This window comes from Anomaloglossus baeobatrachus, chromosome 5, assembly GCF_048569485.1.
Source record: "Anomaloglossus baeobatrachus isolate aAnoBae1 chromosome 5, aAnoBae1.hap1, whole genome shotgun sequence".
Taxonomy (NCBI): domain Eukaryota; kingdom Metazoa; phylum Chordata; class Amphibia; order Anura; family Aromobatidae; genus Anomaloglossus; species Anomaloglossus baeobatrachus.
The window spans coordinates 568,603,507-568,622,028 of NC_134357.1; the positions used below are offsets into that span (position 1 = coordinate 568,603,507).

Sequence of the window (18,522 nt, forward strand, 5' to 3'; positions counted from 1 at the left end):
CTCACCCTAGAGATCCTCTTCCGGCTTACTGGAGAGGTGAGAGATTCTGATGAAGTCACATTACATCATTCTTATCTATGGGGATAACAGATGGACAGAACTGGAGAGGTGAGGACTCTGGAAATGTCTGGAGTGAGATTTATTACTGTGTCTCTCCATAACCAGGATTACACAGTAGTGAAGAAGACCTCTAGTGAGCGCTGTCAGGCCCCTGTGTCTGAGGAATGGGGAAGACCCCTGAGCCCAATCAAGGGGCCTCCACCTCACCCCCCGATACATGAGGACATCAATGACCAGAAGATCCTAGAACTCACCTACAAGATGATTGAGCTGCTGACTGGAGAGGTGACACTGCTGGGAATGCTGGGACATTATACAGTAACGCTATGAAGGGATCGGGGGTGACGGTATCATTGTATGTCTCAGGTTCTTATAAGGTGTCAGGACGTCACCGTCTATTTCTCCATGGACGAGTGGGAGTATTTAGAAGGACACAAAGATCTGTACAAGGACGTCATGATGGAGGATCCCCAGCCCCTCACATCACCAGGTAATAGACAGGACTAAATACACACGGCCTATAATTATCTGTATGTAAGGAATGAATTCAGTCCCTGTATGTGTCTCCTCCAGTTCTATCCAGTAAGAGGACAACACCAGAGAGATGTCCCCGTCCTCTTCTCCCACAGGACTGTAAACAAGAAGATCCCGATGTTCCTCAGGATCATCAGGTAGATGGAGAGAAGGTGCCATGAAATCTCCCTATGATGTGTAGACGGCTGTGAAGGTCTTGTACTCAGTCTTGTTTTATCCTCCAGTATTATATGTGTTATACTTGTGTAATGAGAGCGGTGGAGATGGCAGGATTAGAGCTGATCATAGATGGGACTTCTCCATCTGTCTGTGACTTTTACAATATTTGTTTCAGGGGGAAGATCTGCCCCATATTAATACTACAGAGACATATGTGAGTGATGATGATTGGTATAAAGTGGAGATTCTTACAGATGAATACCCAGGTGAGTTTTGACCTCTATATATATATATTCTTATTCACACTTTGGTACAATTATGTGTTGGATTTTGTAGGCCTTTTATGGAATCTGTCTCTGTTCTGCATCCCTCCATCACAAGTTATGCACTTCTCTTGAACTTATTAAGCAATTGGTGTCAGGATCTGGAAATTCAATGATCTGCGGGCAATTAGAGAAGAGCTTTCATAATATTTTATTTTTTTATTTATTTATTTATTTTTTATATATATATATATATATATATATATATATATATATATATATATATATATATATATATATATATAATCTTTTTTTTTTTAACCAATACTTTTTTATTGAAATTTTTCAAAAGAAGAATATATAACATACATACAGAAAAAAGAGAAGAGAGGATTTGCCACTACAGTTTCCTTAGGTGGGCCACTGCACTTGGTACATATATAGCCCTCATAATACACTTACTGACCAATATATACTTTTAGTTAGAGCAGATACATAAACTAGCAAATCCTATCTCTTGGTCTCCCAGAACCCTTGTGACAGTTTCGTATTTACATGTTGCTATAGTGTTTCATTTTCTGCTTTTGCATAGCTAAGCCCACCGATCTATATGTTATACCATACTAGAAAGCGGCTATGTTAGAGAGTGTGTCGATAGCAGAATAGAGAGAAAGGAAGGGTGGGGAATACATTCATAAGGGCACTAGGGAGGGAGGTGAAAGGGGAGTTATAAGTGTGCTGTCACTGGAACAGATCCCTGAAGGCAGGGGACTCCTTGAACATGATCTATGGCTGCCAGAGTCTGATAAACTTCTCGTTGGTGCCCGTAACCCAAGATGAAAGTTCCTCCATATGGCACAGATGAGATAGCTCCGCCTGCCATTCCCCCATTCCAGGGGTCACTGTGGACCTCCAGTGTCTTGGGATGACTGCTCTGGCGGCAATCAATAAGAACCGCAAAAGGCACTTCTTTTGACGTCCCAATGAGCCGGGTAGAATAGAAAGAAGAGCAGTCTTCATGGAGGGAGCTATGTTTTCTCCTGTCATTTGGTTATAGATTGTCAAAACCTGAATCCAGAAATTGGATATTCTGTTACATCCCCACCAAATGTGTGACAACGTGCCCCTACCTGAGCCACAGCTCCAGCACTCCTCCGGGACCGAGGGGAAGGCTCTATGCAGGTTAGCCGGACATTGGTACCATCTTGCCAATAACTTGTAGCTCTTTTCATGGGCATTGCATGCTACTGAGATCTTGTGGGAGAACACGTACGCTTTCTCTTTTTCATCATCGAAGAGGCTGAAGCCTAATTCCGATTCCCATCTTCTCATATAATTAGGATCCCCAGAGTGAAGGTTTCTGTTCATCATACCACAAATGAGGGAGAACTGGTGTGACAGAGGCAAAGCCCGCAAAAATATACGTTCAAGCTGGGTGGACGCGTCCGGAGAAGGGGGGCCGCCCCCCTCCCAGCCAGGATTTCACAAAGAAGCGAAGTAGGATATATACGAGGCACCTCAATCTTCTCCCCGGGAATGCAGCCTGTAGGTCTACAAAAGAGGGCAAGTCGTTGCTCTGTAGGATCTGCCCCAATCTGATGTCTGATCTCCTTTGCCATGCAAGAAATCTCCCCGCCATATATCCTGGGGGGAGCCTGGATTGCCGAACAAAGGTGCCAGGGGAGTGGGCGAGCTAATCAGGCCACCTTTCATCTTTATGGCCTCCCATGCCTCTATTGTTATTGTCACTTTGAGCAATATTCCGTTTGGCTCCACCTGCCTCCTTATGTCCTCTATTTCTTTTGGCATCAGCCAGGGAAGCGAACCAAGTGGAACCGGGGTATAAAGCTGCTCTAACGCCATCCACTGCTTGGTCTCTTGGTGGAATCGCCAGTCTACTAGCCTGGCCACCAGAGCAGCACGATGATAGGTACTTAAGTCCGGCAATCCGCCCCCCTCCCTTCTGTTTGGGCCTGGTCAAAGTCTGATATCTAATCCTTGGTTTTCCCCCTTTCCATAAGAAGCGTACCAATGCGGACCTCAGTGTCTTGAAGAAGGCCGGAGGGGGGGTTTATAGGTATTGTCTGAAAAATGTAGAGGAATCGTGGTAGTATATCCATTTTAAAAGCGCTTATGCGACCGAGCAACGAAAGGGGCCATTTGTTGTACTCTTCCATATTCTTTAGGATTCTATTTAACAAGGGTTGGTAGTTTAAGGAATAAAGCATCCCTAAATTGGATGGAATCGATACCCCTAGATATTTTATCGAAGATGTCTGCAATCGAAACGGGAATTTTTCTTTTAATATGGAGACTTCTTCTGTTTTAAGGGAGATGTTTAATGCCTCTGTTTTGGAGTAGTTTATTTTAAAATTTCTCAGATTTCCAAATCGCTCAAATTCTTTTAGTAGGGAAGGGAAGGTGATCAGAGGTTGGGACGTATAGAGCAGGAGGTCATCCGTGTACATAGCCGTCTTAAATTCTCTATCTCCGAGATTCAGACCGTGTACACTGGGGTTCTGTCTAATGGCTACCGCAAGGTGCTCCATAACAATGATATATAAGAGAGGAGATAGGGCATCCCTGACGGGTACCGTTTCTAATTTCCACTGGGTCTGAGAGGGCCCCGTTAACCCTGACTCGGGCCGGTGGTCTAGAGTATAATGCCATTATCTTACTCACAAAGTTCGGGCCTATACCAATCTGCCTTAATGCTGAGTACATGAATCCCAGTGTACCCGGTCGAAAGCCTTCTCTGCATCTATGCAAAGAAGCCCTAGGGGCTCTCCTCTCGACGTAGCTCTGGCTATTAGGTATATTGTTTTGTTCACATTGTCTCGGGCCTCCCTACCCTGCACGAACCCAACCTGATCTGTATGTATAATAGAGGGCAATAGAGGCGCCAACCGGTTGGCCAATACTTTCACGAAGATTTTTACGTCAATATTTATTAGTGAGATCGGGCGGTAGTTGGCCACTAGTGTTTGATCTTTTCCGGGTTTAGGTAAGACTGTGATATGGGCTTCTAGTGATTGTGGAGTAAATGGGGACGACTCGGATACTGACTTATATACTTTTGTGAGGAATGGAGTAATTTGAGTTTTGAAAAGTTTATAAAACACGGGAGAGAACCCGTCTGGTCCCGGGCTTTTGCCGCTTGGAGAGTCTTCTATTGCAGTGACCACCTCCCCCTCCCCAAATGCCGCGTCCAAACCCCTGGTGTCTTACTGGTCTAATGTAGGTAGGGCTGTCTCTATAATGTATGAATCCATTCGGGTCTGTAGATTCCGTTGAGCCATTTCGGAGAATTTACCCCGAATATTGTATGGATCTGTATATATTCTTTACAATGGTTTAAGATTTTTACGGGGTCTTGCGTGTCTGTTTCCCTGTGTCTTTATTTTAGTAACATGCAAAGCTTGGTTACGCGGGTGTAATAGGCGCGAGAGTTGTCGCCTGCTTTTGTCTGAGTGGCTGTATAGTAGTCTTTTAAATTGATTGTGGAACCTAAGAAGCCTACAATCCAAAAGCTTCCTTAATTTATCTCTTGCTGTTGTGAGGTTGGCTAGTACATCCGGGGAGGGATTAGATTTATGTGTTGTCTCTAGTGTAGTGATCTTTTGGAGAAGCTGGGCTACCTCCTGTGCTCTCTCTTTTTTGATCCGTGTCCCATGCTTTATTAGGATCCCCCTTATCACACATTTAAATGCCTCCCACTGAAACGGTAGGGGTGTGGAGTCCGCTGCGTGGGTGGCTATGAAGAATTCCATAGACTCCCTTAAGTCTGTTACACATTGTTCATCTCTCAATAAGGAGTCGTTAAGCCTCCACGTCCATGTTCGGTTTGGCTAATCCGGCGGAGAAACCTCCAAGAATACTGGGGCATGATCAGACTAGACCACACTCCCTATAGTAGCAATCGGGTGTCATGAAAGGACTCTCTGGCTGACCAGAATAAAACCGATGCGACTGTAAGTCTGGTGGGGATTGGAGAAAAATGTATAGTCCCTGTCTGTGGGGTGCATGATTCTTCAAGCATCAACCAGGTGGAGATTGGCTAACTCACGTTTCAGAGCATTCAGGCATCTCAGAGGTATGGCGCTCCTCCTCGTCGACACGTCCATTGTGGGATTTAATGCAAAGTTAAAGTCACCTCCCAGCAACACCTCCCCCTCAGTGAATTCTGATAGAACCTTTAAAAAAGAGCGGCATGCGTTAGTTTGGTTAATATTTGGTCCGTACCAACCTGCAATCGTATAGACCACAGAGCCTATTTTGATTTTTAGCAGTGCGTATCTGCCTGCCTCATCTGTCTTGGAGTCCAAAATCGTGTAAACCAGGTTTTTGTGTATTGCGATTGAGACCCCTTTAGATCTTGATTTATTGTTCGTGTTACCAATGAGTAAAGTATCTATTGTGTTGATTTGGTATATGGCCACTTTTAAAGTGCGTTTCCTGAATGATAAGAATCTGAGTTCTTTGTGCATCTCGTATAGGATATGTGACCTCTTTTGGGGCACGTTGAATCCCCTAACATTTAGTGAGCTTATTTTGAGCCCCAGCATTCTGTCCCAGTGCAGCACTACCTCCTAAGGGAAAGAACACTACGGGTAGTAGGGGGTTTGACGAAGGGGGGGGGGGGGTCGGTGAGGGAGAAAAGAAGTATTGAGGTATAAGTGGAGAGGAGACTAGAATTCCTTTAGGAGGAGGAAGAATGAAAAAGGAGAAAGGGAAAGACAAAGAAGTCAAGGGTTCAGTACCTCAAGCTGAACTCTATCTCCATAACTCTCCTCCAAGGGTACGCCAGGAGGGAAGGGAGAAAAAACAAAAATAGATAACTTTAAATTCTCCCCCCTCTTACCCTCGACAACCAGAGAAAAGGGTAACAATATTTAACTAATCCTCGCAACGTGAGTAATGGTACCCTCTATGGGGGTTGTACGGGGAGAGTCTCCTCCCGAGCCAAGAACTTTCAAGACGTGTAAACTTAACAGTATATTATTGCAAACGTTTGAACAAATGCCCTATAAATGTGCCAATGCTGTGTAACGGTACCGGGTTCTTTCTGTTATGCCTTCTGTGTGGTTCTCATTTCGGTACATATACTTATATACGTCTTCCGTTAGGAGGAGACGGTGACCCCGCCCCACTTGCTCTTTCGCTTGCTCTTTTGCTCCCCCGTGTTATTCTCTGGTATTGGTCTAGGGTGATCGGTATTGGTCTAGGACCGGCCCCCGTAGCCCGACTATCAGCAAGACATTTTTACATTATAACTGTGTTAAAGTCCAACCACTCAGAACTTTGATCATTACTGCTCCATTTCCTCCCGTCTCGGTCTTCTCCTGAGGTCCACCATCAGGCTCTTCCATCCCCTTTCCCTCAGAGTTGCTGTCATATACCATCCACCAGGCTCACCCACCCAGTTCCTTGACCACTTTTCAGCCTGGCTGCCACACTTCATGTCCTCTGAATTACCAACCCTCATCCTAGGAGACTTCAATATCCCCATGAACAGCCCCTCCTCCCTATCTGCATCTCAGCTTCTATCTCTAACCACCTCCCTTGGCCTCTCACAGGTCTCATCCTCTGAGAAACATGAAGATGGTAACACCCTTGACCTGGTCTTTTTACGCTTCTGCTTAATCTCTCACTTTGACAACTCACCTCTTCCCCTCTCTGACCACAGCATCCTCTCCTTCAAGCTCACAAACCCTCGTCCGTCCCAGCATACTCTAGGAGTGCCGAACGCCTATGGAGGAAAACCCGCACACCAGAAAACTTCATCCACTACAAGTTCATGTTAAGGACCTACAACTCTTCCCTTCACCTCGCTAAACAGACCTAAGGTACCGTCACACTAAGCAACTTACCAGCGATCCCAACAACGATAGGGATCGCTGGTAAGTTGCTAGGAGGTTGCTGGTGAGATGTCACACTGCGACGCTCCAGCGATCCCACCAGCAACCTGACCTGGCAGGGATCGCTGGAGCGTCGCTACACAAGTTGCTGGTGAGCTCACCAGCAACCAGTGACCAACCCCCAGCGCCGCGTGGAAGATGCTGCGCTTGGTAACTAAAGTAAATATCGGGTAACCAACCCGATATTTACCTTGGTTACCACCGCACGGAGCTACACGTGCAGAGAGTAGGGAGCAGCGCACACTGAGCGCTGGCTCCCTGCTCTCCTAGTTACAGCACACATCAGGTTAATTACTCGATGTGTGCTGCAGCTAAATGTGCACAGAGCAGGGAGCAGCGCACACCGCTTAGCGCTGGCTCCTTGCTCTCCTAGTTACAGCACACATCGGGTTAATTAACCCAATGTGTGCTGCAGCTACATGTGCACAGAGCAGGAGCCAGCACTGACAGTGAGAGCGGCGGAGGCTGGTAACAAAGGTAAATATCGGGTAACCAAGGACAGGGCTTCTTGGTTACCCGATGTTTACATTGGTTACCATCCTCCGCAGAAGCCGGCTCCTGCTGCCTGCACATTTAGTTGTTGCTGTCTCGCTGTCACACACAGCGATCTGTGCTTCACAGCAGGACAGCAACAACTAAATAATGGCCCAGGACATTCAGCAACAACCAACGACCTCACAGCAGGGGCCAGGTTGTTGCTGGATGTCACACACAGCAACATCGCTAGCAACGTCACAAAAGTTGTTCGTTAGCAGCGATGTTGCTAGCGATGTTGCTTAGTGTGACGAGGCCTCTACTTCACCACCCTTATCTCCTCACTATCCAACAATCCAAAAAAGCTCTTTGACACCTTTCACTCCCTCCTCAGTCCCAAAGCACAGACCCCTATCACAGATCTTCATGCTGATGACCTGGCCTCGTATTTCACAGAGAAAATAGAAAACATCCGATGAGAGTTCAGCTCCCAGCCACCAAGCTTTGTGAATCCCATCCCTCCCCATACCCCATCCAGCTCACTTTCCACATTTGACCCAGTCACAGAGGAAGAAGTCTTCAGGCTCCTCTCTTCTTCTCGTCCTACCACTTGCCCTACTGATCCCTTTTCCTCACACCTACTCCAGTCCCTCTCTCCGGTTGTCACTACTCACCTAACTAAAATCTTCAATCTCTCTCTCTCTCTTCTGGTATCTTCCCCTGTTCCCTCAAACACTCTGTCATTACTCCTTTATTAAAAAAACCTTCTCTTGATCCATCCTGTACAAGCAACTACAGACCAGTCTCCAATCTTCCCTTCATCTCCAAACTCTTCGAGCGCCTGGTCTACTCTCGCCTCACCCGCTACCTGTCCACTCACTCTCTTCTAGATCCTTTACAGTCTGGCTTCCGCCCTTTACACTCAACAGAAACTGCCCTTGTCAAAGTGACCAATGACCTATTGACAGCAAAACGTAATGGTGACCACTCTCTGCTTATCCTTCTTGACCTCTCTACCGCCTTCGACACTGTTGACCACCATCTCCTTCTCTCTATGCTCCATTCTATCGGCCTAAAGGACACTGTGCTTTCCTGGTTCTCTTCCTATCTTTCTGGCCGCTCATTCAGTGTATCATTTTCTGGCTCCACATCGTCTCCTCTTCCTCTCACTGTTTGGGTCCCTCAAGGTTCAGTCCTCGGCCCTTTTCTTTTCTCCCTCTACACTGCCCCAATTGGAATGACCATCAGCAGATTTGGCTTTCAGTACCATCTTTATGCTGATGACACACAGCTATACTCCTCATCCCCTGAGCTCACCCCCGCTGTACTACAGAACACCAGTGATTGCCTGACTGCAGTTTGCAATATCATGTCTGCTCTCTATCTGAAACTTAACCTTTCCAAAACTGAACTTTTTCTTTTCCCTCCATCTTTCAACCTTCCTAAACCTGACATCTCCCTCTCTGTGTGTGGCACAACGATAAGTCCTAGGCAGCAAGCCCGCTGTCTGGGTGTTATACTTGACACTGATCTCTCCTTCACCTCCCACATACAATCTCTTGCCCGCTCATGCCGCTTGCACCTCAAGAACATCTCTAGAATCCGCCCTTTTCTTACAATGGAAACGACAAAAACCCTCACCGTGGCCCTGATCCACTCTCGCCTTGACTACTGTAACTCTCTATTAATTGGACTCCCCCTAACTAGACTCTCTCCTCTACAGTCCATCCTTAATGCAGCAGTCAGGGTCACCTATCTGGCCAACCGCTACTCGGATGCCTCTGCTCTGTGCCAGTCATTGCACTGGCTGCCCATATATCACAGGATCCAATTCAAACTGCTTGTTCTCACCCACAAAGCTCTCCACAACGCGGCACCCCCCTACATCTCCACCCTCCTCTCTGTCTATCATCCCACCCGTTCTCTACGCTCTGCAAATTACTTTCGACTAACATCCACACTAATTCGAATCTCCCACTCCCGAATCCAAGACTTCTTCCGAGCTGCACCAAACCTCTGGAACGCTCTACCCCAAGACGTTAGGACGAATCACAACTTACTCAGCTTCAGACGCACCCTAAAAACGCATCTTGTTAGGGTGGCCTATAACAATCCCTAGCCAAACCAATTTCACCTAATCCCTCCAACTTCTCAGAAACTTACCCCACGTCAAACTCCATGGCACCCAAATGCATCTCAAGGCTCTGGCCAACTGATCCAGGAAGCCATTATCTGTCCCCCATTTTCTTGAGATGGCTGGATTGTCATTGTAAATAAGCACTTGTACCTTGTCCCCCCCCATCTCATTGTAGATTGTAAGCTCTCACGAGCAGGGATGTCTTTTTTTTCCCTTTAAATATTGTATTTTCTATAACTGTTACTTGTTTGTATATGATCCTCCTGAATTGTAAAGCGCTGCGGAATATGTTGGCGCCATAGAAATAAAGATTATTATTATTATTATTATTATTGGTTCTCTGCGCCGTTGAGGTTGCGGGCAATTTGGACCATTCTCCTGTAGTCCTGATGGTAGCTCCAGCCACTCTGTTATCTGGATTTGCGGAAGATTCAATGCTGCCGTAAAGTCCTGGAGGCCTCTGGGATGAGTAAGGAAGTGCATCCGGCCCTCTCGATGTACTCTCAGATTGAAGCGGAAGCCCCATGTGTAGGGTATGTTACGCTCTCTCAGGATATCTAGTAAGGGCCTCAGGGCTTTTCATTTCTGTAGGGCCCATCTCGACAAATCCGGGAGGATCTGCAAGCGGGATCCCTGAAAGCAAATATCTTCCGCCGCCTGGGCTTGTGTCAGTATTGAGTCTTTCACTTGATATCTGTGGACTCTACAGATTACATCCCGTGGGTAGTTTGGGTCCACAGGTTTAGGGCCCAAGGCTCTGTGGGATCTATCCAGCTTCAGATGGGAATCTCTGGGGGAGCCGAGCAAGGGGTTAAATATTTCTTGAAGTGTTGTATGCAGCTCGCCTGGGGACACCGATTCTGGGAGCCCTCTGATTCTTATATTGTTTCTTCTTCCTCTGTTCTCGGCATCATCTATCATATCTGCCAGGTAATGAAGTTGAAAAGAGTGAACGGACATGTCCTCTTTTTGTGTTGTGATTTGGGCAGACAATGTGGATGTGGTTGACTCGACTGCTGTTACTCTCTCACCCCAGTGCTGAACCTCATCTTTCAACACCGTCAATTCAGCTTTATAGGATTTTTCTAGCCTTTCAACATACTGCTCCATAACGTGTTTGGTTGGAATGTTCCTAATATAAGCAGCAAGGCTTTGAATATCCATGGCCAGCGTGAGTCCCCCTTGAGACCCCCCCCCCCCCTGTTGTTGTCTGTCTCAGCCTCTTTGCTTTGGAACTGTAATGTGAGCTCACTTCTCGGTGCTGTATTGATGTTTAGCATTGTTGTGCGTGCAGACCTCTGCCCCACGTCGTAGTGATGAGATGTGAGAGGGGACTTTGCTGGAAGGAGCTGTGTGGTCTGATAGCTGCTCCACCATTCCCCCCCTCCCCCATCAAGAACGCGCTCCCGGCGGTTATCTCCTGCTGTGAACTGGTCCCTGCCTCGCATGTGCCTGCTGCACTGTTAGGCTAGGTTCACAGTTCCGTTGTTTTGCATCAGTCACATGCGTTGCTTGATGCATGTGACTGATGCGTTGTACAACGGATGACAAAGAACAGAATTCATTGTCGGACTCCGTTGTGTGCGGGGGGCAGCGCGCGCGGGGGCGGAGCGCGAGGGGGCGGAGCCGAGCGGGGCCGTGGCGCTGAGGACGTCAGTGCCGCGGGAACTACAGGGCTGGGGACAGGTGAGTGTGTGAGTGTGTGTGTGTGTGTGTGTGTGTGTACACATGCGGAGTGCGGGAGGGGGCGGAGCCGAGCGGGGAAGTGTCGGCCTCCCTGCACACGTATCCAGGGTAAATATCGGGTAACTAAAAGCAAAGCACTTTTTGCTTGGTTACCCGATATTTACTTTGGTTACCAGCGTACACCGCTTAGCGCTGGCTCCCTGCACACGTAACCAGTGTAAATATCGGGTAACTAACCAAAGCGCATTGCTTAGTAACCCGATGTGTTTCCTGGTTACGTGTGCAGGGAGCCAGAGAGAGCATGCGTAGCAAAATCCTACGGATTGCGCTGCTCAAAAAACGTTACAGGTTGCATTCCTTCCGCCCCGCGGTTAGTCGTTCCACGACTGATCAGTCGGGCAGAGGGTGCAACGCAGCATCATCAGTCACAATCCGCCGCTCATACAAGTCTATGGGAACAACGGAATCCGCCAATCGGATTCCGTTGTTTACCAGAGCAGCGGATTGTGACTGATAAAGTTTAATGGAAGTGTGAACCTAGCCTTATTTAGAGCCAGCGCTTGTGGCCGCTCCGTCTGCCCCATGCTGCCGCTGCACAGCTCGATCGGCTCCTGTATCTCCCCTGACAGGGATTCACATTCACTTGGTGTCCGTGACACCATCTGCTGTACTGTTCATGAGCTCACAGCGCCATCTTGCTTCCATGTGTACGCTGACTCACCGCCGGCTGGGGTATCCTGCGTCTCTGGAGTCACTCGGTCAGAGGTATGTGCAGATGTGCTGGGTGTCACGTCTGCCGTCTGTCGGTTCGCAGCACTCCTCAGAGATATATGTGGTGGTGGATGGTCGCTGTGTCCACTGCTCTGTCCTTTATGACTGCTTGCCTGGGGCCTTTCAGGTACCGGGTTATGCCTCCAGTTACTCTTGCAGAATGTCCCGCAAGCGCTGCCTTCAGTCCCCGTTTGTTCTTGATTCCCATGGGCCGGTTTTGGGCTGGTTTGCTGCTCTATTTCGCTGTTAGTTTTTGGCTCGGGCCAGGAGCTGTGCTTACACGCGTCTTGTCTCCTCCATGGCCAGGCCACGCCCCCTTCATAATATTTTTTAGTTTAAATTGTATATAACACTAAAAGGGTGTTTCTGTGTTGCTTAGTCAGAGCCAGACGTTAACCAGTTTTGTGCTTCCTTTTGATTGGTCTGACAGGAGTTAATTCCTGCTAGTCTGTGAGTTGCTGCTGGGGTCACAGGTTACTGAAAACCTATCACAGTCGCCTCCGCCCTTTAAAAGATGGTGGTTCCTGTTCCTCCATGCAGAATATAGCGAAAGCGATACCGATCTTGGTGCATGGTGATTGATCTTATTGAGTACTGCTGTATGCTATCTTGGTGTGTTGGGGAGATATCCTTGTCATTGTGTATTTCCTTTATTTTCTTTATCCACTGTGCACATATTGTATTTACCTCCATGAGTGACTGCAGTGAGTTACAGTTTAAGGGGTACTTCACACACAGCGAGATCGCTACTGAAATCGCTGCTGAGTCACGGTTTTTGTGACGCAGCAGTGACCTCATTAGCGATCTCGCTGTGTGTGACACTGAGCAGCGATCTGGCCCCTGCTGTGAGATCGCTGCTCGTTACACACAGCCCTGGTTCGTTTTTTTATTGTTGCTCTCCCGCTGATAAGCACACATCGCTGTGTGTGACAGCGAGAGAGCAACAATCCTGAATGTGCAGGGAGCAGGAGCCGGCGTCTGACAGCCTGCGGTAAGCTGTAACCAAGGTAAACATTGGGTAACCAAGGTGGTTACCCGATATTTACCTTTGTTACCAGCCTCCGCAGCTCTCACGCTGCCACTGCCGGCTCCTGGTGCCTACACACGCTAAGCTAAGCGGTGTGCGCTGGTAACTAAGGTAAACATCGGGTAATCATACCCGATGTTTAGCTTAGTTACCAGTGTCCGCAGCTTCCAGACGCTGGCTCCGTGCAAACACAGCGTCGCTTGCACATCGCTGCTGGCTGGGGGCTGGTCACTGGTCGCTGGTGAGATCTGCCTGTTTGACAGCTCACCAGCGACCATGTAGCGACGCAGCAGCGATCCTGACCAGCTCAGATCGCTGGTGGGATCGCTGCTGCGTCGCTAAAGTGTGACGGTACCCTTAGTTCCTACCTGTCTGTCTCTTTGTGTGTGAAATTATCACTTCAGTCTCAGCTCCTTCCCAGGGTGGGGGTGATTGGTATAAAACCAGGGTTTCTCAGGAATAAGGCTATGTGCGCACTAGAAAAGTGATTTTTCTCAAGAAAATTTCTTGAGAAACTTCTGGGAGTTGAAGATTACTGCACCTGCGATAAAAAAACGCACCAAAACCGCGGTAAAACCGCATGCGTTTTTGCCGCGTTTTTTTTCCGCAGGTTGCTCCCTTGCGTTTTTTTTATGCTGAACTGCAATAAATAATATAGATAATAGATAGATAATCGATAGACAGATAATGGATAGAGGGAAAGATGGATAGATGAATAGATAGATAGATGAGAAAGACCTATATAATGTTCCACCCCCCTGCATATTCTAAGCTGGCACCCTTTACTGAAGTCATGTGGCACTAAAGGGTGCCTAGCCTTGTATTTAGCCAAAAAATAAATAATTAAAAAAAAATGACGTGAGGTCCCCCCATCTTTTGTAGCCAGCTAGGGTAAAGCAGACGGCTGCAGCTTGCAGACCACAGCTGGCAGCTTCACCTTGGCTGGTAATCCAAAACAGAGGGCACCCCACGCTGTTATTTTACATTAAATAATTTAAAACAAAAAACGTGGGGTCCCCCCCCAATATTGGATCACCAGCCAAGGTAAAGCGGACAGCTGGGGTCTGATATTCTCAGACTAGGGAGGTCCACTGTTATTGGACACTGCCCAGCCTAAAAATAGCAGGCCGCAGCCGCCACAGAAGTGGCACATCCATTAGACGTGCCAATCCTGGCGCTTCCCCCAACTCATCCCGTTGCCCTGGTGCGGTGGCAAACGGGGTAATATATGGGGTTGATGCCAGATGTGTAATGTCACCTTGCATCAAGCCCTGGGGTTAGTGATGTCACGCGCCTATCAGATACCCGACATCACCAACCCAGTCAGTATGAAATAAAAAATAGACAACAAAAAAAGTTTTATTTGAAAAAACACTCCCCACATTCCCTCTTTCACCAATTTATTGAAAAGAACAATCAAATCCGGTTCCGGCGTAATCCAATAAGGGGGGGGGGTCCCACGACGATCCATACCATAGTCACTGTCCCAGTAAGTGAAGAACAGAAGGTTCCTCATTGGCTGGGAGAGTAATGCAGTGACCTGAGCTAACATCAATAGGTCAGCCCAGGTCACTGCAGCTTAGGTGAGATCATTACCTGCAGTCCTGCCATCAGCGCTGTCACTGACTTCTATGCCCGCTGTCTTGTCAGCAGTATCGCGAGAGGCCGTGACGGCACCGCTAGTGACAGTCTCGGGCCGCGGGCATAGACGGCAGTGACCGCTGTGACGTCAGGAGGCAGGAGATCGTCACAGCAGGTAATGATCTCATCTCACCTCCTGACAGCAGCGCCCGTCATCCCCACGGCTGCACGCACTGCTGTGTGTCAGTGTCTGCCTGCGCTGCAGCGTGACAAGCTGCAGATACTGCGGGCAGACACTGACACACAGCAGGGCAGGCAGCGGCGAGCAGGAGCGGGACACAGACTGCACGGGCACCTGGAGGTCACACGGAAGTGCTTCTGTGCGGCGTCCAGGGAGTGTGACGTCTGTTTACTCTGCTCCGCTTCCTCTTCTGTCATAATGACATCACTTCCTGCAAAACCGCAGGCAGCGATGGGCATTACCACAGGTAAATCGCGGCTATACCGGGGGTATACCGCACATCATTTGCTACCTGCGGTATACCCCCGGAATTTCGCGATTACATTACAGTGAATGGAGCGAAATACCGGTGGTATTCCGCAGGTACCTGCGGGAAAGAAGTGACATGCACATTTTCTCAAGAAATTTTCTCAAGAAAATATTCACAAAGAATTTTCTTGAGAAAAAAACGCACAGTTTGCACAGCTATTTTTTTTCCCATAGGTTTTGCTGGGAAATGTCTGCAGAAAGATGTCAAACATTTGTCAAGAAATTTCCGCAGCAAAACCGCGGGTAAATCCGCGGGTAAAACGGCCTAGTGCGCACATAGCCTTAGGGTTACACTGGGAGTCCAGACCTCACGGATAAGGGACAGTTAGGGCCCCCCCTAGCCTAAGATCCAGTTTAGGATTCCCGATTCCCAGTCACTTCATTACTATCGTGACATCATTCCCGTTGCTTCCTGTCATTACAAAGCTGGGAGAGGAGATCGCCGGGTTCAGAATCGGGAGCAGTGAAGATAATCATGTGAGCAGCATTTTTCACATACAGTGCTCTGGTCCTACTACGAGTATACCATCAATCTCCTTTATTCCTGGTACCTGTAGCAGGACCAGAGTGTTATATGTGATAAATGGTGTCTCTCACAATGATCCACTGCATTGGCAGCAGTGTGTGTTTTTAATTATTTTTGTTTGCCAGTGTATGGTAACTTCATTCTCTGCAAGTAGCAGAACAGTATGCTGAATGAAGAAGCAATGCCTAATTTTAGCTGTGAAAATTAAATTTTGGGGAGGGGGCAGCTGTTTAATGTTACCTACAGCAGCAGTACAGTATAAAACATAACGGACAAACAGATGACGTCTGATGTGTAAGGGCATTAGCACTGGCTGCGTCATCAGTACAGTTTGGATAATGGTGAACAGGCAGGCAGTGGCATAAATAGATGGCTGAACTGTAGGACATTTGTGACACATTTTTTGTCTTTTTACAATGTTGCAGTTGATGAATCAGCAAAAAACACCTGAAAACCCCCAAACCAGAAATGCAATGGTGAATGATAATAAAAAAGTGCCATAAATGTTAGCATCACTTCTGCAGTCAGCGATTGCATATAAATAGAGATGGGCGAGCACTAATATGCACGGGTGCTGTACTCAAGTCAAGCAGGTCAGATGCTCTGAAAGTGTTCAACTCGAGTTACGAGTATAATGGAATTCAATGATTGGGCAGTTCAGCTCTCCACCCACATACAGCAAGCCATATACAGAGGATTTTCACGGGGAAGAAGGATGTTTTTTTTTTGTTTTTGTTTTTTTTTTTCTTTTTAATACACTACATCCGAAAACATTACTTCAACCCCAGTGAGAACCATCATGCAGTGAAGCAACCCTGTGTTTTGTTGTCTATATTTCATGGATGACACTCCAAGCACCCACGATTTCCGACCGAACAGCGGGAGTACCCGAGCACACCAATGCTTGATCGAGTACTGAACAGTGGCGAGCACGCTCACTCAACACTAGATATAAAGTCTTCAGTAATTGAATTATTTCATGAGATTCTTTATGATTTTACACAAGCTCGTTTACTTTTCATTCAGATCCCTACAATATTGGTGATCTCCTAAATAAGAGAAGGACAGGAAGCAACACTGACAAGATGGCGGAGAGGATATTACACCTCACCCTAGAGATCCTCTTCCGGCTTACTGGAGAGGTGAGAGATTCTGATGACGTCACATTACACCATTCTCATCTATGGGAATAACAGATGGACAGAACTGGAGAGGTGAGGACTCTGGAAATGTCTGGAGTGAGATTTATTACTGTGTCTCTCCATAACCAGGATTACACAGTAGTGAAGAAGACCTCTAGTGAGCGCTGTCAGGACCCTGTGTCTGAGGGATGGGGAAGACCCTTGAGCCCAATCACGGGGTCTCAATCTCACCCCCCGATACATGAGGACATCAATGACCAGAAGATCCTAGAACTCACCTACAAGATGATTGAGCTGCTGACTGGAGAGGTGACACTGCTGGGACATTATACAGTAACGCTATGAAGGGATCGGCGGGTGACGGTATCATTGTATGTGTCAGGTTCCCATAAGGTGTCAGGACGTCACCGTCTATTTCTCCATGGAGGAGTGGGAGTATTTAGAAGGACACAAAGATCTGTACAAGGGCGTCATGATGGAGGTTCCCCAGCCCCTCACATCACCAGGTAATAGACAGGACTAAATATACACGGCCTATAATTATCTATATGTAAGGAATTAATTCAGTCCCTGTATGTGTCTCCTCCAGTTCTATCCAGTAAGAGGACAACACCAGAGAGATGTCCCCGTCCTCTTCTCCCACAGGACTGTACAGAAGAAGATCCCGATGTTCCTCAGAATTATCAGGTAGATGGAGAGAAGGTGCCATGAAATCTCCCTATGATGTGTAGACGGCTGTGAAGGTCTTGTGCTCAGTCTTGTTTTATCCTCCAGTATTATATGTATATTTGTTTCAGGGTGAAGATCTGACCCATATTAATACTATAGAGACATATGTGAGGGGTGATAAGCGGAGTAAAGAGGAGATTCCTACAGGTAACCGCCCAGGTGAGTGGTAGCTTCTATTATTCACGGTTGGTACGATTAGGTGTTCGATTGCGAGGACTTTGACAAACAAAGGTGGCCAACTTTCTCATCCCATCAGTACCCCGCAGCACAATTGCATAGTGCTGATGTGTTTTTGCGGCAACTAGAGGCTCTAGCGATTAGAGGTGTGACTATGGTCTCCATGTCTTTCATGTCTCTCAGCCAATCAGATTCTGCTGGAGTTTGGGCCTGATAGGCTGAATCCCAGCCAAACACTAACAGGTTAGATAATTCACTGCAACATAGGTTGCACAGTGTATAATCAATGTGATCAAACGATCGCATATTAACCCCTACACGCCTTAGCCATTTTACTTTTTTTTTATCTTGTTTTTTTCTCCCCTTCTTCCAAGAGCCATACCTTTTTTTATTTTTTCATCAACACAGCCGTATGAGGGCTTTGTTTTTGTTGAATGAATTGTACCATTAATGTTACCATACAGTACACTGGAAAATGGGAAACAAGTTGAAAGTGCGGTGAAGGTGTAAAAGAAAAGTACAATTCCACAATCTTTTTTTATTTTTTTTATTTACCATGTTTACTATATGGTAAAACTGACCTGCAATATGATTCTCCAGATCAGTATGAATACGTCAATACCAAACATATAGTTTTTTTTGCAGGTTTTTATACTTATTGTAGGATGTGAACTTAATGAAGAGTGGTTAATGTAGAGTATGCAAGGAAGGACTGATAGAGAGAGCTCCGAAAAGCTTGGTTCGAGTTTCACCTATGGTTTCAAGGAGGGATGCCTGCATTAGTTGTA

The 18,522-nt window shown here is 47.1% G+C and overlaps 1 protein-coding gene across 1 annotated transcript in view; it reads left to right on the forward strand.

Moving 5' to 3' along the window:
• Positions 1 to 233: 233 nt before the first annotated feature.
• The window catches only part of LOC142313052 (uncharacterized), a 101,888-nt gene continuing 83,599 nt past the window's right edge, over positions 234 to 18,522 (forward strand). Inside the window, exons 1-9 of the mRNA XM_075352038.1 lie at positions 234 to 345; positions 427 to 550; positions 634 to 731; positions 929 to 1,019; positions 16,713 to 16,828; positions 16,958 to 17,137; positions 17,211 to 17,334; positions 17,418 to 17,515; positions 17,626 to 17,716. Coding sequence (XP_075208153.1) covers positions 322 to 345; positions 427 to 550; positions 634 to 731; positions 929 to 1,019; positions 16,713 to 16,828; positions 16,958 to 17,137; positions 17,211 to 17,334; positions 17,418 to 17,515; positions 17,626 to 17,716 — 946 coding nt within the window. The 5' untranslated portion in view covers positions 234 to 321. The remainder of the gene's footprint in view (positions 346 to 426; positions 551 to 633; positions 732 to 928; positions 1,020 to 16,712; positions 16,829 to 16,957; positions 17,138 to 17,210; positions 17,335 to 17,417; positions 17,516 to 17,625; positions 17,717 to 18,522) is intronic.